This window comes from Streptopelia decaocto (assembly GCF_964273445.1).
Source record: "Streptopelia decaocto genome assembly, chromosome: 16".
Classification (NCBI taxonomy): Eukaryota; Metazoa; Chordata; class Aves; order Columbiformes; family Columbidae; genus Streptopelia; species Streptopelia decaocto.
The window spans coordinates 4,044,482-4,068,846 of record NC_138671.1 but is presented as its reverse complement, the minus strand read 5'-3'; the positions used below and the strand labels follow the sequence as shown (position 1 = coordinate 4,068,846).

The following is a 24,365-nucleotide window of genomic DNA, read 5'->3' as shown; positions in this document are numbered from 1 at the left end:
ATGTCACGCACCCGCTGAAGGCGCGGGCGATCATGGCTGCTGCGGCCGCGCCGCCGGCCTCCCGCTGATGCCCGCGATGGAACCCACGAGCCTCCTGCGGTTCCTGCGGAAGCTCAAGGAGGTTTTCGACGTTTGCGATGAGGATGCGGACGGCTTCATCCGGGTGGAGCACTTCGTCGCCCTGGGGCTGCAGTTCGGCCAAGGGGATGAGGTGAGTGAGGCGGGCCCGGCCCGCTGCCTCGGCAGCCGCGCAACTTCACCTGCTGCTCCCGCTCTGCAGGGAACGGGCCACGGCTCTGCCTGGCCAGACCCCGCCGGGACCACCCGCCTTCCCTCAGCGCTGCCCGGATTCCCCCCGACCTCCAGGGAGCCCCCGACTCCGCCCTCAGGTTGGTCGGGACTCCCCCCGTCCCCCAGGGCGTCGCAGAACCCTCCCCATGGCGGCCCGGAGCCCCCTGCCCTCAGGGCCACCCGGTCGCCCTTTCCCGCAGAGTCTCCCTAACGGCAGCCCGGATCTCTCTTTTTCTCAGGGGGTCCCGGAGCCTCCCCTGGGGCCGGCCCAGACTCCCGGGCTCCCTGGGGCAGAGGACGGGCCGCCCGGTGCCCAGAGAGCTCGGAGGGTCTTTTGGGGAGCTCTATTTATTCTGGTGACAACAAGGGTTTTGTCCATCCTGACTGAGTTCTGTCCTCAGTGGGGTGCCAGGCCCCGGGCAAGTGAGGTGCAAAGGTCTGAACGGGCAGGGAAGCACCAGCACAGGGGCACCCGAAAACCCCCAGGTGATCACCTGGACCCCATCCAGCCCCCCAGTGACACAGCGTAAATCTGGAGTCACACCGCGGGTCCCAGTGGAACCCTCGTGTTGCTGGGACCAGCGCACATCTATGGCATTAGAGTAAATGAGAGTGGGGTCAGGCCAGTGTCTATGAGGGTAATGACATGTGTTTGGTTTCAAGCAGTTCCCATAAGTGATTCAGTCAAGAGCTGCAGCTCCAACAACGTTAACCAGCAAGAAACGCTTCTTTTCCCTAGGAGAACTCATAAGACTGGGACTAGGATAGACTTGTAAAACCAGTATTAGCCAGCCTTTTAAAGTACAATACAACAAATTAATGTGAGAAGCCAATAAAACGGTAGTGTATAAAGGGATGCCAAAGAGGCAGCAAAACCAGAGTGAATTCACAGTAATCGTTGGAGCAAATTACTTATTTTTGGCTTACTGCTGGTAATGAAACACAGCTTGTGAATGAAATCAGAAGACCAGGAGACAGAAGGCTTATTGCTTGCAGATAGTCACAGGTCTGTTAAACATTTTCTTAATGAGAAGCTGGAGTTTCTTATTTTAACCAGCAGAATAAGGAGAAAAAATGAGTAATAGTAGAGAGCTTTATTGATTTCTGGTTTTATTTGTCTCTTGGTAAGTTGTATAATTTTATGTAAACTAGTAGAAGTATTTTTAAATCCTCACTGCCAGAAACACTGCATCAGAATGGCTTTTTGCACTACAGCGTTTATTTGGAGGCAGATCAGTGGCTTTCTCTTGCAGCACTGAGGAAGACCAGTCAGATTCCATTGGCCGTTTTCCAGCAGGATGGCACTGATGATCATAACAGTCCTTTTTGGTCTTAGAAATCTCTAAGGTTGGGAGAGGGGAGCAGGTTCTCTAAGATGCAAAGGAGGATCCAAGTGGTCATCTCATAAGCTTAGGTTGGAGTGTATTAGTTGGAAAATATTTAAATGGAACAGAAAGGAAAACTGCAGATCTTGACAATGACTGCAGTAGAAAAGTATCAGCTGTCAGTGGTGGTACTGAGGTGTCAGGATGGTCTGGTCTAGTGGGCAGGTACAGGAGAGATTACTGGTGCTGAGAAATGCATGCATTGCTTTTAATTCACTTGTAATTGTCAGTGTTCAAACAAGATATTTGCAAAACTGGGACGGAGAAGTCTTATCTATGTATCTATCAAACTTATAAATTGTTCTGTTTTGCTTCCCTGTGTCTATGGTGCTCATTGGCTAGAGTTCCTTGACTTCAAAGGACCATGTGTCAGCTGAGTCAATGGGATTTGTAAATCACCTAAAGAGGCTTGCTAGGGAAATACAGAATCAATTTTCCAAGTGCAGGGTTACTGTGAAACAACCACTGTAGGTGAGCTAGTCTGGTTTTAAGTCTTGTTAGAAATGAGTGTTATGTGTGATGAATCACAGCTGATGTTTGCAGACAGTGAGAATCTGTTCTCCCATATAGCACAGTGCTATCAGCCTTGCATCTGCAGGAACCTAATGAGCTCTGTGTGGGAATGCATCTCATGAAATTAAACTGAGGAGACACTGCTATAGAGCAGTTCATTTTTACACGTTATAATCTATTTACTGTCATTGAAAATTAACTATATATTTGAACATGCTACACTTCTTGGGCCTGATCCACCTCCACTTCACATTCAAAAGAAGCTTCTCCATTGGCATCAGTGAAAGACTCATTTGCCCCCATGTGTAAGTTATTTGCTTCTTCTGGTTACATAATTCATCTGGCCACAGGAAGGATCCTATTATGTAGCATTGTGGCCTGAAGAGTTCTGACTCTTACCAACAGCAGCTCTGGGTAATGTTTATGAGATGACAGAGCATCTGTCCCTTCAGTTGTGCCAGCCTGGCGCACACAGCTTTCCACCTCTTCTCTGCCTCCTCGGGGCCACCACCATTCAAAGTGTGGAGTCTACAGGTTCTTAATACTAACTTCAGTAGGCCTTGTGCCTTGGACTGTGTAGGGCACTTACCCTTTTCTGTTTTTTATGATTTTTTTTTTTCCATTTCCTTTCTTTGTGTGTGTGTGCACACCGGTAGTCAACATGCTGAAATTTATCAGTCCTGAAAGGTAACAACTCCCTGGAAACTGCCCCAAGGCAAAATGTTGCAGCAAGGCAGCAGCTTTCTGTTCAAGCAAAGCAGTCCTTACCTGCGCAGTTGAAACAATAAACTGTAGCATTTCTGATTAACTTTTTTACTCTTTTAGTGGCCTCTTGAGGCCTCTGCTTCTAATAGCTTGATGCTTTGCTTTTCTTCTTTAAGACCGCACCATCAGTGCTGTACCTCATTCATTCTGCCTTTCCCACACATTCTGAAATCCTCTTCTTTCGGTGCAGTTATTGGGAGCCCACTGCAGCAGAACAGTGGTTGAGGTACGGTGTGTTCTGGCTGCAGAAGCACTTCTAGCAACTTTGCTTGCGACCTCTTGCTTTGCCATACGAGGCACGTGGTTCAACTAGAGGAAGAAACGACTTGGCCATGTTAATTTGTCAGAGCCAGGCGCAGAATCATGCCTCTAAATTCTTGCTATGGTGCCAGAGTTAACAGCATACCGGGCTAGCTGTCAAGTACTGCTTTTCTGTGCAAATAGTTGTGGAACTTGTGCTTTTAAGTAGTTTGGCATTTTGACCTCTGTTCATCCCATCTGACTGTAGGCATTTAACTGAGTTGTCTAAATTAATCTTCCTCCATGGTCACTGATGAGCAATTGAACACTTAGAGGGTGTAACAGCACCCAAAGATGAAATAAATTCTTCAGAGGTGCTTTTTATCTCCAGTGACAACAGAAACTCCTAGATGAGACTTTTGGTTCAGTGATTAAAAATAACAGGCTTGGGCCCTTCTTTCCCATTGAGTGGACTGTTTGCCGTTTGTGAAGAAATCTGAAGGAAGACACAAAGGGCTGTTTCCAGAGCAACTTGGCAGGGTGGCATGTGCTCCATAGCTGATGAAACACTTCACATAATATTGAAAAATGCCAAGAGTCACTCACCATCTGGTTCCCTTTCACGAGGAAGATGTTATAGTTGCACTAGCAGCTGAGTGTCTGGGAGCGTTGTGTGTGACGTGTTCAGCCAGCCCCGGTTCTGGCAGTGGATTGTGTGAATGTGTATTTCAGGGTAGTGCCAGTTGACGTTTCATTATGCCAGATTCTATTTAAGCTCTACATTCAGTTTTCAGCAATGAGTGAAACATGCTGAACACATTGATGACTTCTTTTTGAGATACGTAATGAGCTTTTGGAGGTGTGCAAACCATACAGGTGCTTTTAGACAATAATCTTTGTCATGGAGAGACCAAGAGATGCTTATCAATTTGACGCAGTGTCATACCTAAGAGGCAACTTGAGCAGCTAATAAAATCTATAGGCAAGTATAAATTATTCTTGTAAATGGACAGTAATTCACTTGCAGTCAATGATCTGCTAGTGCTGTAGAACAGAAGTAGCTGAAAACAAGTTCTTATATTTCATGTGAACAAATGAAACTTTCTGGCCAAAATAAACGACTGAAATGGGGAGATGTTTGTTGCTAATTTTATTTGCTTCCATGCATCCTCTTTCTGGACTGAAATTAAAGGCATCAGCCTCAAGCGCTGCGGGTGGTGGCTGCTGGCTGAGCTCAATGACAGTCCTGATGGTCCATTTTGACTCACTCTTGGGTGTCTCCCAGGGACACCTGATGCAGTCGTGCTCTAAACACAGGAAACACAGCCCTTCTCCTGTAACCACTCCAGAACTAGCTAGTCCTGTAAAGACCAGGAGCGTAATTTCACCGCTTGCCATAGGGTCTTTCTGAATGGTCTGGGCAAATTTCAGGCTTCTAGCTGTAGTGTTCCAGTTCAGAGTTGCACCCAGAAGTCGATGGAATCACTGCAGATTTACTTCAAAGTGCATGATGACAGCAGCTGGTTCATACCTTCTTGATAATGTGCTGTGTGCTCTGGAGTTACCGGCTGCCATGAGAGCAAGAGACTTTGGCACTGAGACATCGAAAGAAAAGTATTAGGGTGTTACCTAGTGATAATGCCATTCTCATAACAGAGGCAGAAGAGAGTTATGACTTCTTTCTTCTCTGCTTTTCCTCGAAATAATTGCTAAAAGGAAAAATAAAATATTTGCCTAGATGTAACGAGGATGCAAAGAGCACTCCCATGTGATAATGTTCTCCTGGTAACAGGCTGCCACACATTTAGACTCCTTAAAACTATATTTGCTAATGACCCAGATATTTCATATCATTTACAGTGACTTGGAAAAAACACAGTTCTGAAATGGCACAGTAAGGTACTGAGATTATGGATTAGTCAAGGTACAGTGACTGTAGCCTTCCTAATTCAATACAAACTAGCAGTGAATTTGTTTGCCTTTTGGTATATCCTGAAACTAAGCGTATATTAATATTTCTAAACAGCTGGTATAAAGCAAGCTTAGTACTTACTGTTAATCAAACATTTTCTGAAGCACTGTTATGAAGAGAGAAGCTGTAGGTTTGCTGTGCACTCATGAGTTTAATTTGTTATGTAATATGTTTGCATTTCAAAGGTAAGAGCTCTGAGGGGGTTATATGTATAGTTAAGAATTGGTTGTTGCTGTGTTTTGTAATACGAGTCAGTGATCTGATACATTAAGTTCTTAATGCCTAAAGGAAAAGCAAACAATTTTGACAGCAATTCTTGATATTTAAATGACAACGTTTTATAACTACCTCAGTGATTTCATTTAGTACACATACAGTGATATTGGGTTTTCTTATAATTAAATGCAAAAGTAAAGAAAAAGCATGTGGATCAAGCATAGAAGTCAGAACAGCATCTTTTGTGTGCAGTACGGAAGGTTGCATATGTAACCGGTGAAATTAAAGCATTCAGCTGCCTACCAAGACCAGATACTTTCTATGTAAATTTTTCTCCCCTTCCCCATGCCTGATTTGATGCTGTTAAGTTGTACAACTGGTATTCTTCATCTGTGACATGTCTGAGTGTTCTCCAGAAATTTGCTTTTGCAAATCCTAGGGAGGATTTCAGATTTCTAGCACGTACTGATTTTATTCCTCTAATGTGATAAAGCTTCGAAAAGTAACTTATCCAAAATTGCTACAAGGGAGGGTAAGTCTTGGAGAGAGAACAAGCCACTGCCACATAGTATTTGTGGGGGTGATCCCCAACACAGAATTTTTCTTGGTTTCTAAATCGCTTTGTTACCTACAATTTAGCACAATTGACTCATGTTCAGCAGCAGTGCTTTTATAGCAACAAAGCAGAAAAAAATTAATTGACTTATAATGTTTAGGTAAGTGGATGTGATTGTTTTTATTCTCTGTGTAGTTGACAATATAATTTCCTAATATTTTTTTCCGTTTTTAATGCTAATATTCACAAACATTTTAAAATCTCTGATCTGATTTTTGAACCAGACTGTCTGCTCAAGAGCTGAAGTTCTAACGGTTCTTAGAACATGCCGTATTTCGGGAGACACGTGATTTCAGACCTAGATACTTGCATAGGCTGCTGAACGTAGTTAAGTCAGTGCAGGGTGTGATTAGGCACATGAATGATAAAAGAGAGCGTCAGACACAATCACTACTACTATAACATATGGTTTTACAACAGCAGTGTGAGTGTAAACAAAGCACTGTATAATACATCTCAGTTCCTTTTTACTCACAACATAATTGAAGGGCCTCACTTGGAGAGAACGCAAATGCTTCTATATAACTATGAGTGCTGTTTTCCACATTTTGTGTGCGGTTAAACCAAAAATAGTACTGCTCCTTCCTAAACCATGTGTACAATTCAGGTCTGCAGTACGTCAGCCCCAGGGTGGGCGTCAGGACCGAACTGTGGGGTCAAAATACTGCACGGCAGACAGGGCAAATGGACAGACCTGGGAAAATCCCAATGTGCTCTTCAGATTTTAAAGCTACTGTAATAGTTTAGTTTGGGTGTAGTGTTAGGGTTTTAGATGGTCAAGTGAAAAGCTTAGAAATGGTAGAACCTTTATTAGGTTTCCTGAAATTAGAAGGAAAGGTACCGGAATTGTCTGTTCTGGAGTGGAGAGGCTGTGGTGGAATGAGGGGTGTCAACCATTCTGGTTTCTTCCTTTAGAGTGGTGTCAGTTTAAAAATTACCTACATTTCAATGCTCAAATGGGTGTCTTCTCAAGTGTTCTGTAATATCACACATACACCCGCATTGTCAAACTTTTCCCTCTTGGTTCAGGGCTGCTCTTTGGAGCACAGAGCCGTCCCAACAGCCGCTCTGTCACCGGCATCCAGCAGGGAAGCAGAGTCACAGTGCAGTGCTCTGCAAGCAGCCCTTGGATGGGAAGCTTCCTTTTCTATAGGTGATCTTCAGCCTGTGGCAGTGCTTTGCGGTGTTCCAAAAGAGGGCATATTCCTGGTACACCTGCTGCAAATTTGCTGATGAAGATACTTCACGTTTTTCCTTATGTGTGTGTCATTCTGGATGTCCTCAGTGCCTGGTTTATTGTGAAGGTTTGAAACAGGACATTCTGGTGTTGTCCCATCACTGCCTGATTAAATGACCCTCCCTGGTGGCATCCAGATGGCTATTAGAAAATGGAATATTATTTTCCAATGACACTTCTGTTATAAGTAAAAAAAAAAAAAAACAAACAACAAACAAATGGGTAGATACAAATAGCTTTGTCCATATGTTTTCACAGTACTAATAGATTTGAGAAAGTGTCCCAAAATCTTGGTGATTTCACTGTGACTATACAATCAGTTGAATATATTTTACCAATTAAACCGTATTATATATGTATTAGGATACAGTAGCTAATAACAGGTCAGAAAGTGAAATGCTGCAGATATGTCAACACAGAGACCATTTGTAATTGTTGGCACTTACCTTTTTGTCCCTGTGCAATAGGATATTCTGTCTCCATAAAGCAGTACAGAATCCTCCAGTAATGGTATCAAGGCCGCCCTTGGGGGTTTGAGCTGTTGGGAACAGCAGAAAGCTGTAGGACTCTCATTAGGAGAACTTTGTTGCAGAGGTCTCTTGTGCCATTGCTTGTGCTTTTGGTGGATGGCTCCTGTTCAAATGCTGGTGGTCAGTCAGTGCTCTCTGTGTTACAGCAAATTAGCACCTGTTTGGAAGGAAAGGGAGCTTGGGAAGAGTTGGTCTAAGTGGTTATAAACACAAATGATTTACACAACATTTCAGGTGAAAAGCTTGCTTGATTGAGTTGGTGGAATAATGTGGCTATAAATTACCTGTGGATTTATCGCAGTTGGCTGCTGCAGCAGCTCTTTAGCAATATGTTCTGTTCAGTGGCACTTCTCCTAATTCAGTGCTTGCCACTGCTTGCATTTTGTAGACGTTGCACTATTCTGTAGCCCTGGATTTACAGTACAGGATGAAGACAGTAGGAGTGTAGACTCGGCATTCATAGCAAGAAATTGCTAGTGTCTCTATTTTGGGGAAGAAGTGTGAAGAGACACATTTCAAATACACTTTTTGCAGGAGGAGGGGTTGCCATGGACAATAGTTGTGAAACATTGGGTCTGATTTCTACCCCCCTCTCTTTTTTATTTTGTTCTGTGATGAGATATGAAAATCAAGTTCATCTTCCAGGCCCCTGTGTGGCACAGGATGGCTGCAGGGACACTTGCATTCACTGTTCTTGGTTTCACCAGAGACAGTTCCCACTCTTGCTACTGACAGAAACCTGCCCATTTTACAATCAGCCTGTTAGTCATTATACCTTCTTCATTTTGGTGAACCTGCTGTCAATAATGCTGGTTGTGTGCCATCATCAGTACCAGTCTGTTGTTTCTCTGAATGAATTGGGTAGAAGGATCCCAAAGGGAAGGGAGCAGAAGGATGTTCTTTTCAAATGTATAGCTTGCAAACAGATGGACAGCAGCAAATGAACACAAAGGAAACACAGGAGAAACACGTGAGGCTGTGAAAGAGGATAGTGGTGTTTACACCATTTTTATGTGTGTATATCTTAATACCCACATGCAAGAACTGATTTCTAGGATGAAAGTGTGCCAGCCTGGAATAGAAATTGATTTTAAGACCCAAAGTGTGTGCTCAGTGCACACTGTAATTATATCATGATGGCAATTTCAGCATAGGACTGAACTTTAACTAACCTTTCAAAAATCTCTCCTTCCTTGTGAGGCTATTTATGATATCAGTAATGAACTCGGGGAATGTCACAGGCTATCAGATGGGGAGGCAAGGAGAAGCTATCAAAAGATTAAATTTTGATGGCATTTTGAATGTAAACCCCCAAACTCTATTTGATGCTTCTCTAATTCTGCTGAAAGTCAGTGACTCCAAAAGCTCCAGTAATTCTCGAAAATGTGATTTTATTTCCCAAGTACAGCAGAGACTTATCAAAATTTTGCCTTGGCCCTAGGAAGAGAGTCAGGAGGTGCGAGACCCACTAACATCGTTCACAACAAAGCAATTTTCCCCACTGTCGCAACTGGCTGTTATGCTTTCTGTTATTAATGAGGGAGTTATTGTTCCCTTTAGGTGAGGTTTCTGTGATATTTGCTGCTTGGCACTTCAGAGAGTCTCATTAAAGAGTTGATGTGATTCCCATGAAGATTTTGTGAAGCCTCCTTTAACTGGGTCACTACATGCCAGATAACGTAAGCAATAACTGCAGCACTTCTTGCGAGCAGCATTAGTACGGTGCTGAGCTGTGTGTCAGCCACTACTTGAGCGAAATGCTGTACGTAAATTTAAAATATTCACACTTGTTCAACCAATATTACCAAAATAAAAAATACTTTTTTTTTTCTTTTATGCCAGATTAATAGATTTAGGTCACAGGCTGTAAATGAGTGTGACTCAGCTGTGTGAATAAATCAGCTTGCTTGATTGTGGGGTGAGTTTACACTTTCAGGGCTTTTAATAGGTAATGAGTATTCAGGGTCTGCCACATGGTAGAAAATTTAAACCGAAGGCTTGGATTCCTACAGCCCTGGCTCTCACTCAGCAAGCGCTGTTACAAAAGAGTGTCGGGGGGTTGGAGATAGCAGTGCTGCTCTGATCCCTCTTCTCTTTTTCCCTCTTTGCTGTCACTAATAGGAATGCAACAGTGTGATACGCTAACTGGTGGCTCTAGAAAACACGTTTTATCGTGCTGTGTTAATGCTGAGAAAATGTTGTCCTCTTGGCACTATCGGTAGACATCAAATGGAGCTGCACAGGTGTCAGAGGAGGGGATTTGAAATCTCAGTGGCTTGCAGAAGAATTCAGGAGCAATTACTCACCTCAGCCCTGTAGGCAGAGAAGGCAGCACCACAACCCGTTTTTCTTTTAGGGTAAAATGCTTAGCAATCCTGAAACTCGGTTCTCTTAAATGTCTTGTTCAGCACACCCTACTCAATAAACTCAGGATTTTTTCTCCTCTTGGGTATAGTTGTGTTGTATATGAGTTGGGTTATGAGCTCTTCAGGGTGAGAGGAACTGTGTTCTGCGTTTGTACAGTCTGGGATGGACTGTTCTGTAGAACCTCTTGGCACAACCCCAGGGCAAATAATAAACTATAAGGCCGTGTTGTTTCTGGGGAAACTGTCCACTGCTTTCTCGCAAAAGAGATGATCTTTGATCAACCAAATCCTGAAATCTGTGCAGTAACAAGAAATATTTAGTGAAACAGTTATCAACTAAGCACATGCCAAAGATGACAGCTCCCCTGGGTTCTTATGATCAGATACAAGCTTTGACATGGTAAAAACCTCTATCAGTGACAGTCATGACATTGATTTGCAGAGTGGAGCTCATGTGGGAAGCAGTTGAGAAATGCATCAGGCTTTCCTGGGCTCTGTTGAGTGACTCAGCATCCTGTAATAATTTCTCATTTGTTACTTTTTGAAGTAACTACAAGAGTAGTGGGGAAGGGAAATAAAGATGCTGGTGCGAAGTTACCCAAATTAAGAATAGCCTACAACACAGCTGTGAAAAGTTTGATATTTTTGCTTGCAGTAGAGATTTCTTGCCAAAGCCCTCGGTGGAATTAGTTCGAAAACCTGAGTTCAAGGTAGCTGCTTAAGAAAAAAGGATTTGGCAGCACTGTGAAAATCTTTAATCAAAAAGGGTCTATATGGCACCTCAGCAGAGTTCTCCTTGGTACAGCATTTCACTGCCCTGCGTGTGCCAAGACTAAATTGTAGCTGATGGTAAAGTCAAAGAGGTGACAAGGCTGAGCTGGAATGTGTCTGGTTTAGGTGTAACATGCAGTGATTTGTTGACCTTAGGCCTTATTTTTTTCCTTTCAAGAAGTCCCGTATGACTGGGGGCATCCATTTTAATAGGAATCTCTGGAAATTAATCTGAAAGCACTAAAGATAAAAAAACTGACATGTTTCTAAGGTTTTAACCACGTTACAGAGTTCCAAGGCAAAAATACATTTCATTATTAAATTCTACAAGCAGAGTGAAAATCTGTCGTTTCTATTCACTGCTACAGGTTTTTTTCCAGAAAGGAGGTTAATTTATTCCTTGATTCTGTTTTATGATCTGTAGGGATAGCTAGGCTGTGGAAGAAGCTGCTGAGAGTAAAGTTTTTAAGATATTTAAGGCTCAACTAGATACCTGTCAGGAATGCTAAGATAATATTAAGTCTGTCTTTCCAAGCTATAGTATAATATTCCTGATGAACCAAGGGCTACTTCTTTGCAAGAGAACTCTAAGGTAATAAGGCGAGGAAACAGCAAATGGATAACCAGCAGCTCGTGACGACAGACAGAGGATTTAAACCTGCACAATTTTGAACTGGCACTTAAGTGCATTTTTGGCTGTATGCTTGGGGAACTCAGACTTCAGTGCGACTATTTGTGGCCTGTTTCAGAAAACTGTCCTGTCGGGCAGCTGGGAATAGGGAGGAACACCCTGCGAGCGTCTTTCTTCCTTTGAAACACATGCTCTGTGCTGTGCTGGATGGGCCTGGACCGCTCAGCGTCCCTGCAAGGTGAGATGCTGAATAGCAAAGCAGGGCTGGGAGATAAATTAGCTCACTGATCAAGATGTTCCAAAGTGTATCTTCAAGGCAGGTCTGAGTCAACACTTTGAGATGATGCTGTCAGACTAAATGATAACACAAAATATTCTGACAACCTATTTGGTCTGGAAACAAACACTGTCTGTTCCTTGGCAGCGATTTCTGATTAAACTGTGGGCTCTAGCTGCCAACAGCCCAGTGCTAGCCACTGTGACTCAACCATTGACTCCTCTTGTTTGGCATAAAACATTCAAATATTTAAGTTAAATACATTCAAGTGAAAGGATAATCTTTATATTTGGAAAAATAAACTGCTCTATAGCTTTATTAAGGATTTCCGAGATCCACCTTAATCACAGACAGCGATGAAAAAGCTCACATATACGTGCCACAAAATAAAATATGTAAGAGGAGATTTTTCATACAGGTACCCTCTGTCTAGAGTTTGCAATTATATCTGACCTTTTAAAATAACCCAGGTGCAGAAAAGGTGCTTGAATACATCACACCTAAGATGAGTTTCATATATCCTTCCTGGTTTCCCGAGAGCTCTGCTCTTTGCAGTGAAGAGCAATCAGGTTAATCCAAATAACTGAGAAAAAGGAAAACATCTGCAGGAAATTCTCTGCTGGCTCACCCAAGTGTACAGATTGCGCGCACTGATTTTGTAGTAAAGTCTTGCAGACTTTGAGGGCAGAGACCTAAGGCACTGAGCAATCTCACTGGTGTTGGGCAACTGTTCACACACTTAGTGAAAAGCACATGTTAAATATGTTGCTGATCTTTTCCTTCATGTTTTGTTTCCTTTCCTGTCTATTTTCTATCCCTACATCATTTTTTTTTGTTTTACTACCTATAGCCCACTTTGAGGCCCTTGGCAGGATTTATGTTCTGTCTTCCTTGCAGGGACAGCAGTCTTTCCCATGACTGTTGTCATACACCTTTCTGCCCTTAACTGTTTCCTTGCCAGTGTAGGAACTCTTCATCAAGTTTCTGTCTTCTGTGGGATTAAGAGAGGACAGCCAGATCAGAGCCTGACTTATTTGCTACAAGTACCTTGAAGAGCAAGGGAAGAGGATCAGCCATGTCTTTAGAAGAGCATCCTTTACCAAGGGCCATGGTGATTAGAACAGAGCTAAAAATAGGTGCAGAGAAAATTAGTAAGCCTCAGAATCATTGGGTTACAATGGAAGAGAATAAGGTACCTTTCCTGGTGTCTGTTCAATATGTTTAAAATTGACTTGGATTTTAAAATTAGAGGACAGACTCTGCAAACAATCAGTCCTGACACTTTCAAATCAGCTGAAGGGCACTCAGCAGAAATGCTAATGGATGAGTTGCAGTGAACGCAGAAGAGAGAAGGGTGGAAATATTGTCTTGAGGGGAATCAGCAGATTTCTCCACAGTAGTAAATGCAAAAGACTGATCAGCAGTGGCTGAACACACGCGTGACCACTGTGTTTATTGTAGATATCTTTCTGCGGTGTTCACTTTTTCTTACCGATGACTACTGTGATTTGTAAGCTCTACCAACTGCTTAAACCCAGGTCTTCTTGTTCTTTAGTTTCTTGCTCAGAAAGAACAAAAACTTACTCCTAGCTCAAGTCTGCATCTGTACAGAAAGAGCAGCTGTGCCTGTGGCAGGGAAGGAAGGTACAGTTCTGACTGTATGCAAGATTCACAATTTTGCCTGAACTGCACTCAGTGCAAACTGAGCACTTGTTTAAATCTTTTCAGTGTCTTTGTTCTTGTGGTAAGATTTCACTGATCTTTTCAAACAAAATAAAAGATGTTTCATCTCAGACTGACTGTCTTTGGTCTTTACTGCTGAAAATCCCCAAAGCTGCATATTCTGTTTCTTATTGGCATAAAAGAAATGACAACAGGGAGAAATTGTCTGCCTTCTGACACTCTTGAAAATACTGAACATGAACCAAAGAAAACAGAGGCTTTAGTGACCTTGTGGAAAACCACCTGGAAAAATTTAGAATTTCTCTTTGCATGTTATTAGATGACTAAATTCTGTTTAAGATTTTTATTCCCTTAGATTGAAGGACACTTGAAGGGTCTAACTCTGTTCTCCATTTCTCTAGCATTGCTGTAACTGCGCTTTAATGAAATTCTGATTGATGCCACTCTGAGATTGGAACAGGGCCTGTAATGGTTCTATTAGAGTAAAAGGAGCTGTACCAGTTTATGCCTAAAACTCAGGAGCCCTATTCCCAAAGCAGTTATGTAACATTTATACAAAAGAAACAAGGAGGTGATTAATAAAAGCTGTTTTAAATATTTACAGGTCTCTTTATCTTGCTTCTTAGAGATGCAGGTACAAACAGCCATTGTGGAAAAAGTGCTCCAGAGAGCTTCTCTGCCTGAGAAGGAATTTGCCCCTTTCTGTTCCCAGGACACATCCCAAGGGGTGAGTTCCAGCCCAGCGAGAGCTCTGTGCTGTCCTTAAGCCACTGGCCTGTCCTCAGACTGAAAAACTCCCTTCTTATATGTCTTATATATGTATTTAGGCCATGTTAAGTTTCCACAAACGAACTGCCACCGAGACCTTAGGGAGTGCAGGACTGGAACCAAGCGTTCCTGGGTGTTGGGAGCTGCTGCCCAATTTGTCTGCCAGGCCAAAGAAACATTTTCTTCCTCATCTCTCTCTCGTTCTCTGCACTGGTTATTTTTAGAATCGCTCCACCTCTGCATGTCGGTTGTGAGAACTGTGTTGCAGTAGATGAGCGTACAGGCCAAATCGGTTCAAGCCAGCCAGGCTTGGTGTTTCTAATGGGTTTTATATAACACTGCATGAGGCATTGCAACATTTCCTATGGCCGTGATATATGACAGCTATCCACTGTAGCGTTGTTCCAGTGCCTGAAGTGGACTAACATTTTATTTTTCATTAATGAGACTCCTTCACACAAGGCCTATTTTTAGAATAGATCTAGGTACAGAGAAGCACCTGCTTGGCCTCTTAGAAGTTCTTGGAAGGCTGTAATTGGCACAAGTATGTACTTTAATGTATACAAACCGACATATGCACACAGATTTGGATTCATTGCTGTAGTGTCTTAAGCATCTTAATAGGTGTGTACTTATTTTCACTGTCCTGGGGGTTTGGGGAGTGGACATGCGAGAAAACTAATGACCTGTCCATGATGAAACGCTGTGCAGAGTTGGTAATTTAACCCAGTTCTGCTGGAAGCTGAGCTGCTCTCTCAAGAATTGAGGCTTATTTTGTATAGAAGGAGGTGCTGGGATGATCGTGTATGTATGTGTGCACCATCCAGACCATTTCAGTACAGAATTAGCCTTACTAATTACTTGCCTTCCTTCCTTAACTGAGTATTTACTTAACATTTGACCTCCTTTAATGTACTCAAACAATCTGAGTTGGCTTTCCCTAGGAGTTCGGTCTGCAACTCTTTATTCAGGCGGAATTCCTTCTACACCAGTTCTCCTCACTCTGGAGCAGGGCCAGCAGCCCCTACTCAGGCTAAACCATGGCCTTTCAGACAAGCAGTAGATTCTTTCTGTCCTTGCTGTTAGATACGTTATATGCACTTTGAGAGTTTTGCTTCAGTGAGGGCAAGATCAGCATCCTGAAAAAAATGCCTGTTTGTGTAAATGGTAGAGGTTTGTTGTTAAGTTCAGCGGGGACTAGAGAAAAACACATCAGGAACTGTGTAGAAAACTCTTATTCTGGGGAGATATTTTTCCAGTGTCACAGACTGAAGAAGCTTGGAGCACCCTGCTGTATGGATGCCGGCTTGATGCAGCCAGAGGCAGAGCCAGTGCAGGTGAGATCTGACTGCACTCTGTGTCCCTATGTCTTTTAGGAAGAGAAATCCCTCTCCCCTTCCCACTTTTATTTCCCATCCCTTTGCTCTTAAAGCTTCAGTCTTGCCTTGTCTCCAGGGGCAGCTTCGTGGCATTATGGACTTCAGTGATGCTTCTTGTCTCTTCTGAAAGAAGTCGTTGGTGTTGCTGTGGTTTTGAATGATAAAGGAAGACCCTGGGGCACTAAATGCCTCAGCTGTGTTTGCAAACCTCCAACAGATGAGCAGTCAGTGTACACAGCTTAAACTACCATGAAAGGACAACAGGAAGAGAGAATGCATTTCTGAGAATAGCATCATATTATATTCTTCTCTGAGCAGATAATTTATTCAGGGAGTGACAGATTGTCTAGTCTGTCTGAGGCACTGGCCTGCGACTTGGATCTGGCTGTGGTTGCCACAGATTCCCTTTGCTGTCAATATGTAGTGTATCCAAGCATAAAATGAACCATCAGACCACATCTTAGAGGTGCTGTGTTAGGTTTGAATAGCCAGGATGAGAAACCTTTAGAGGCTATTTCCTGCACCTGGTTCAGAGATGCTCATAAGGCTTTGGTCTGCAAGGCTTTAATTCAACATGCTCTATTAGCACTAAATTTGTATCTATATTATATGACCCATAAGGTATTAATAGCCCACATAGCAATTGTCTTTTGGAGCAAGTGTAGGCTTTCCTGTTTGAGTCAACTGAGTAACTGATCATGGAATACAGGCACAGGAAAATGCTTGAAAACCAGACAAGAAAGGCTAGAGTTTACTCTGAAAGGTCAAGTGTAGAAGAATGTAAGATCTACTTAGCTAGTGCGGGAAGGAAATGTCCCAGAAATGGAGTATCCCATGTTATGGGGAAAGTTTTTTCCAGTGCCAAGAGAAGCAACAGAAAATTGTGAATAGAGAAGCAGTTTTTCAGGAGTCTGACACCAGAAAATGAGGTTGCAGCTTCTTCCTGATACATGGCAAAACTTCTGGCAGAGCTCCACAGAGCTGCTGATCTCTGTCAAATCCCTTGGTATGTCTGTTCTCCTGCTGAGTGCTGGTGCTTGTGAGAAGCTTGGCCAAGAGAGAAAGTGTTTGCTGTTAATTGGCTTACCCTCAGGGCTGATCCTGCACGCTGCCCAGAAGGTGCTCAGGTCAGTGGAAAGGTTCCTGTTCATTTCTTTGAGCTTTGGCCCCGCACCACAACTGGCCTGTGCGGGGTTATGCTTGTGTTGCTGTGCATCCATCCTGCTGTTGGCCTCTGTGTCTCAGGACCCATGATTGTCCTGGAATATTGTTCTGTCTGCGATCGTGCCCCCCAGCAGGGCAGTCAAGGCCAGAACAGAAACATTACTTTATAACATTTCTTGCCTTTGCACGAATATTACCTCAGTTTCTTTGGTGTGAAGATTGACCTCTGGCTGGTGCTGATGCTGCCATTCAGTGGTGCACCATTCAATGTACACTGTGCTCTGAGAGCCTCCTTTCATTTAATTATTATTATTTGTTCATTTTTATCCCAGACAAAGCATGTGCTAGGGCAGCAGCCTTTGAAAGGCCTTGCTGTCATTATCGGCAAGTGTGGCAGTAATTCAGTTATTGCAGCTTTCCATAATTCTCACCAGTGCAGCAGTGTAAATAAACAGGGAGCAGTGAGATGCATGATGGGAGACGGAAGCAATTTAGCCACAAGAGTTTATCATCAAGATACAAAATACCCTGGAGCAGCGAAATTGTCTCCTTTGCCAGCTCATTGCTCTCTGACTGCTGGCTGGATAGATTGTGCCCTTTTTTTTTTTCACTGACCAAATGTTCCTTTTTGCAGAGCCTTGGTGCTTCCCCTGATCCCACCGCTGCATGAAAACTACATGAAAGAGCTGTGCTGATGCTGTTCCAGAGAGATGTGGAGCCTCCCTGTGTGCAGGGAAGGTTCAGCAGAGACCAAAGGTGTTTGCACAGAGAATTATACTGGGCAGGCTCTGGTTTGGTGGCTGTATTTTGAGGGCCGTTTGCAAGGCTTTCCTCATGGTCCCTTTAAAGAGGGATTCCTATTACAGTGAAGAGCAAAAACGTTTTGTCAGCTCTCAGCAAGAAGTATCATGTCCTGTTCTATGGCTCCTCATCCCATCTAAGTCTGCAAAACGACGGAGGTAATGAGCTCCTGTGTCATGAGATGTGTGGAAAGGTTCCCTTTGTATGCAGGTTTGGAACAACAATCTGCACCAGTATTTCTGGACTCTAGGACGGCAGACAGTCCAAAACCAAGAGTGCACTGGGCAAAACCACACAGCTATCAGGTTCAAAACAGATGCCTTTTTGTAGTTCTCAGCACTTCACTTTTGTGCTGGTCCTGCCTATTGAGGCTTTGACAAACCTGGCTGTAAAGAGATTTATTCTATACCAATGAAGGTGGAGTATGTTGAGTGGTATAGGGAGTCCTGACTGCTGGACCCTATCTGAATGATGGCAACCACTGGAAAGTGATTTCTGTCCGAAGAAGGTTAAAGTCCTGGTATGAGACAAGTCCCTCATCATAATGATGCCTTCCAGCATCTCTCAAATAAAGGGCTAAGTGTTGTTTGCCAGGGTTTAGAAATTTATTGCAAAAGCACTTTTCAGAGTTAAATACCTCCCTGTAGTTTTGGTGATTTATAGATTTTATGGCCACTTTATTTTTAAGTTCTTCTAGCATGACTTTCCTTGTATAATATAGTACAGGTAATTCCTGATTCAGGTCCATTGCTTCTGGCTTTGTTCAAGGTCACGTTTAGTATGGCACTGAGGGAGCTCTTTCCCCTGCCTATCTACTTCCCTCCCCTTGTTAGCGCTATCTGGGGTGATGTCAGATTTTAATGATGTGACGTCAAATTGTCCAGAGTGTTTAAACTGGCAACTGAAGTGAAGAAGAGCTTATGAACTGAAAGGCCAAGAAGGGGGTGTAAGCGTCTACTCTGACTTCTAGTTTAGAAATAATGTTTTACTGTATGTGTACCTGGTGCACATCGACAGGGACACACGTGCACACAAACACCTTGATTCCATAGGCAGTGATGCCACAGTCCAACTCATATTTCTGCTCAGGCCAACAGGATTTTTCCAGTAGCCAGATCTCTGTTTCAAAGTCTGCCATTCCTGCTTAGTCCCTGGGCCCAGCACTTTTTACAGTCCATCTGTTTCTGGATGAGAAGGTAAAATCACATGCCAGCAGAGAAAATTACCTTTGCATTAGATGTTATCTTTTCAATAGTGTGTACAGAGAGCTGAGAATACTGGGTCCAGTCCCTCACTGAGCTTCTCACAGTACCAACACTAATTGATAACAGTTGAATTTGGCGCACTTCTAAAACACAAAAGCACAATCTCATCATAGTTGTGTGCTTTTATTTTGTTTCTCTTTGTGTTACGCTTTGAATCTTGCTTCCATTCAGCCTTCTAACCATTAAGAAGTACTAATATCGACCAGACTGTAACAGCTAATGAGGATGCAGAGCACAGGAAATACTGTGACATGAAGCATCCTTGTACAGCTTCTAGGGCTGGATAGAGCATGCATTTTCTATGCACACAGGCGTATTTAATTTATCTCTTTCTACACAAAAATGCTGGCTAATTATCATTCCTTCTAATGTCCTTCCCAGGGCAGACCAAACAGCAATGTGGATTTCTATGTGTGATTTTTATACAGTGGAAATTTCCTCCTTTGCAGTTTGAATGATGCATTTCTGTATGAGGGAATCTCTCAGGACATGGAGGGGGCATCTGGGCCTGGAGCTGCCAGTTGCCACAAGCCACGGGGGAATTAGAGCAGATTAACGCTCTGTGAGCGCTGTGGTCAGGAATCTGCCTGCTTGTGTGAGCTGATGCAGCAAGGACTCCCTCCTTCCCTCGGCCCCCGGCAGCTTTGCTCTTTGGGGTTCGTTGTTCCCCTCTCTCAGCATTAGCCATCCTGACTCTGCTCTGCCACCGCGGTCCTGTCTTGACGTCAGAGGAGTCAGCTGCTGTTCAAACCTGTCAGCCTCATGTAATTATCCCCCATAGAGTGATACTTACTGCACATTTCCTCTTCTGTTTCTTAGTGAAAGGACGTTATCTCTCAGCCACACTTTTCTGAAAGGTTAAGCATCTTTCTCTTCAACTAAGTGGAAGATTGTTCTGTTAATCATACCTTTCTGCCTGATGTTTGTCATCTTAACTAATGTGTGTCTCCCTGTGCTAGATTCATCCAGTACTTGTTCCTCCCAGGATTTGTGTCAAAGCATTAATTTGCCGTGAAATTTCTTTCATTCAGTTTAATTTCAGGACTGCTGCTCAGGCGTTTGCATTTGAGGTCAGATCTCAAGACCTACATTTCATCCTCTGTGTCTGTGAGCATACCAAAAGCCAAATACATTCCCTTTTAACAGCTGGCTTCAAAATTCATTTCAGGAGACCAGACTGAGAGAGCTGAGGATGCCCAAATTGTGCTGCCCCGGGCAGGTCTCTGGCTGGCTCTCAGACCACCATCTAAATTGGTTTTGGAAGTAGATGTGTGTGAAACACAGCGCTGTATTATGATTGCACACTCTTTGGTTAGTTTTATGCATTAAGGAGAGAAAGTAACAATGAAAGCACACAGTCAAGAGAAGTGACTAATAACACATGCTTTGTATCTCTGAGGCTGGAAAACCAACCTGTAAGGCTGTTGCTAACAGGTGATACTGTGTCTCAGCAGTCTGCCGTTGCACTTGGCCGTGGTTTTGACCTGTGAATCAGAGATGCACAAAGCGAATGCCATCACAGGGCTGGCACAGTGTCTTGTTTGGATTTTGCATAAGCCACACGGTCTGGAGTCGCTGCCTGGGTGTCAGCACAAGCCTTGAGCACACATGGAGCAGTGGCCCTGGCTATAGGGTCTGGTTTGGTGTATTTTCTGCAGCTTCTGTTTGGCTTTGGGCACTGTGTTTTTCCCATGGTACAGCGGATGCCTGAGCTGCGTGCAGTGACCCACCTACCAGCCATGGTTCAGACTCACTCTGCTCTCCCCACTCTCTCCAGCCTCTTCCTGCTGCTCTTTGGTATTCTGTTTGTTCTTTGCATATGATAACACTTCAATTAAAATGTGACTGCAGATGTGTCAGCAAGGAAGGCGCTGAGAAAGTGTTGGCTGATGAGCTGGCGCTGTGTGCCCCACCTCTCTCCCCAGTTTTACTTCAAAAAATTATAATTATTCCCTGGAGTAGATCCCATTTGGCTGATGTCTCACAACTGGAAGCTGTGAAAACCATTATTCTGTGTAAGTTCCTTTTGTGCCCTGATGAGAATGATCACACACACTGCAAGCTGCGGAGAGGAAGAATATTTTGTCTGTAAATGAATCCACATTGCATCACTTGTAGATAAGCCTGATGTTACCCACACATTTCCCTCCTCGTTGTTTAAAGGCAAAGCATGGTGCACCCGTGTGACCAATTGCCTACATCTCTTGAGATCTGACTACTTTATGCTATATTTGACTTACGCTAATGAATGAGACGATAATGGGCTGTGCTTCATTTCAGCTTGTCACAGCTTTTGCTAACAGCCTTGTTTTCCAGGCAGCCTTGCTTTGGGTTGTGGTAGAAGTGGAGGAGAAGGTGTTAATGCAGCCTTGCTTATTTTAGCAAATGAGTGAATCAGTGGTTTTAGGAAAACAGTTCAACGTGTTAACCCTTTGTTTTCCAGAGCAACACAAAAAAAATCTCCGTAGAGCAAACAGATGGCTCTGGCATATTTTTAGCCTTTCCCTCTGTTCCCATGGTATTCCAGACTGTGTGGGATTCCCTGTAGACTGTTGTAAGATTGGTGGGCCCAGCCATATATCTTGTTTTGCAACAAGGGAAGTGGAATCCTGTTCAAATCAGCTTGTTTTAGTAACTTTAAATGAGAGGTTCTCACCTATGGGATCAGGGATGGTAGGGAAGTCTGTAGAGGGATGTTGGTCTTATGATTCTGGTGCTTGCTCATTGTCAGGTGCTACATTATATTAGGAGGGACAAAATAAATGAGAAATACTGTTCTAGTGGTATTGTCTGTATAAGCAAATGTTGCATCCAAAGGTGTAGATAGCAGAGGAGAAAATCACCAGGGGTTTGGTGGTCTCCAGCTTGCAGATAGGATGGGGGAAAGTAGTTTCCGTAGCTGTGAACGGTCTCTCTGGGATATGTACTCTGAGGAAGTTCTGAAAACGTCTTAATTCCAGGCAATGATTCTTTTTTGGGTGTGGTCACATTCAGCAATATTCACATGCACCCTGTTTCAGGGTTTATTTGTGGTTCTCTCTGGTCATGAAGGGTTTTGTTCAGGCACAGTGAGGGTGACTTACTGAAGAGGACACTGCCTGGAGAGCTCTGACATCTGGGCCACAGGGATTCTAAAAAGGCCTGAGCCTGGGGGCTGGTTAAAGAGCCACTGGTGGCTCTCGGCACATGGTGGCCGCGGTGCCTGGCACGGCTCAGCTGGCACAAGTCCTGCCTCTGCATTTCACACCGTGAAGGTGTAAATTTACACCCCTTCCCCAGGTGTGGAAAAAGCCAGTCTGCTAAAATCAGGGTGAGTGCAATTCTGCTGCTCTCTGTATAAATCATGTGGGAGGCTTTCTAATTCCACCCTGCAGCATTTACATATTTAATCTCTTTTTGCTTTTTTTTAAATTTTTCATAAATGCTTCTGCTTCAGGAGATCCTGCCCAAATGTCACTGTCGCAGCACAGCCTGACCTTTCCTGCAAGTCCTTGTCTTGCCATTCTCACAGCTCCGAGGTGTTCCCTGCCTGCACTTCAGCGTGAGACGTGCTCACAGACTCCTGCGGTATGAAGGCGAACTGCTGAGATGAATTGTTTATTTCAAATGGCATCTTCTGGCTGTTACTTGGATCCTGCTGTAAGATTTCAGTGGATGGAGCCACTGTGGGGTCCCTCAGAACTCAATTACATCTAGATCTCACAAATTGTGTTAACAAAATCTCTTCTGTGCTGGTCAGTTTTTGAAGAAAATTAAGTGCAGTCAGAAGTCTGAGTTTCTTCTTGCCTGGAAGTGGAAACAGGATTCAGTTCCAGTCAGAAAATCTTTGCTGGAAAAAAATACCTCGCTGTTCTGGCAGCATCAGTACAAGAGGTGGCCAGGAGTCCTGAGGGGGTTCATAGCCTTAGAGCTGAGAATCCAGCCCCGCCTGGTTCCTGAGCTAAGCCTGAGCCACAAAGCCTCAGCCTTTCACCTCTGTGTTGCATCCAGAACTTGTATTTTGAACCAGAGGGTCTCCGGTGGAAGAATATTCTGCCTCACTTTATTGTCCACTGCTTTGTATTGCTAATTCCTCCTCATTAGTGTGCATCTCCGCCTTGGTCAGTTTTGATTTCAAAATTGTTTCTTCACACTGAACTTTGCCCCTTTATTTTCATTGTAGAGACTCCTTACCGTGTTCCTCGTGGACTCTAATGTGTCAGATAGCAGTAGGGGGCAGACATCTCTGCAGCACAGTCAGCATTGCTGGGAAACCCAGCAGAGAGGAGGCGAATGCTTTGGCTGAAGTGACCTGTGATTACAGTGGAGAAACATGTTTGCATTGAAAGGATAATTGCCCATTCATCCAAGCAAGTTAAACAATAGGGACAGAGGGTTTGGTTTTCTCTGATTGTTTCCCAAAGCAAAGACGATTGATGTCTTCTCTCTGAGACTATTGGATGTCTACCGAGGGTTCACTGGAGAGAACCTTGCAGCTGCCAAAAGAACCAGCTAGATTATTGAGCCTGCAGCTCATTTTTTCTGTTCTTGTCCTCTTCCTACAATGAAGAACTAGTTTGCAATCCAGACCTTGTTTGTGCTGTCCCACAATACATGCATGTATATTAATGCACAAACTCTATGCAAGTATCCACCTAAATGTAGTTCCAGTTGATTAAAATCCTTGTAGTCCCTGACCTGTTCTGGGAGCTGTGTTGATTAGCGCTGGCTCAAGATGTGAGTACTAGTAGCATAAATTCCATCAGGCTGTTCGGTAAATAATTCATCATCTCCTGCACTGATGTCAGTTACTTGCATAATAAAATCTAATTGTAAAGCTGGAAAATTAAATTTAGGGAAAACTGGAGACAGAAGCACTTTGCTCAGGTGATAATTTCATTTACTGTTAAGACATTGCTTAGACCTAAATGTGAACGCATTCTCTGTTCTTCTATTATACATACTTTCAGGCATACAGCATCTTATTTAATTTGATTTAAAATGTGTATTGTGTATGGGTGAGCAACTGACAGACTGCAATCATTGGATCAGCTTTGAGAAATAAACTTAATGTGCCCCATTCACTGAGAACCTCCAGTGACACTGCTGTGTTATAGCACAATATTAAGCAGCGTAGAGGCTTCCCAGCTGGCTCCAGGAATCTGTGCATTAAAACCTAAACCATAATTTGTTGGCTCTTAGCAAGAGACCTATAGGAAATAGGATTCTCTAAAGCAACCCTGCGAGCACCTGAAATAGTATTTGCTGACATGGCCATGATGGGAGCTTGCCATTAGTCAGAGAGAGTTACAGGTTGGTGTTGTAACCTGGCACACTGGTGTCTGGTTAGATTTTGTTGCTGTGTTGCATGTGAATAAAAAAGTGTTCATTTTCTCATCATCCAGATTTGCTTGTTCGTAAATGAGGCCTTTGGCTGATCATGACATTTGTGGGCACAGAGAGAATTTAAAAGCACTGAGAGCATCTGAAGGAAGAAGTGTCATGCGCGCACATCA

At 43.5% G+C, this 24,365-nt stretch overlaps 1 protein-coding gene across 4 annotated transcripts in view; it reads left to right on the top strand.

Annotated features, from left to right (window-relative positions):
* The window catches only part of RAB11FIP4 (RAB11 family interacting protein 4), a 93,904-nt gene continuing 69,539 nt past the window's right edge, over positions 1-24,365 (top strand). For 3 of the 4 annotated variants that reach the window (XR_014185554.1, XR_014185555.1, XM_082067332.1), the window contains exon 1: positions 1-211. Coding sequence is in view for 2 of the 4 variants with exons in the window: in XM_082067332.1 (XP_081923458.1) it covers positions 68-211 (144 nt within the window). In the remaining 2 variants the exon portion in view is untranslated. The remainder of the gene's footprint in view (positions 212-24,365) is intronic. The other variant, XM_082067333.1, reaches the window with a different exon arrangement.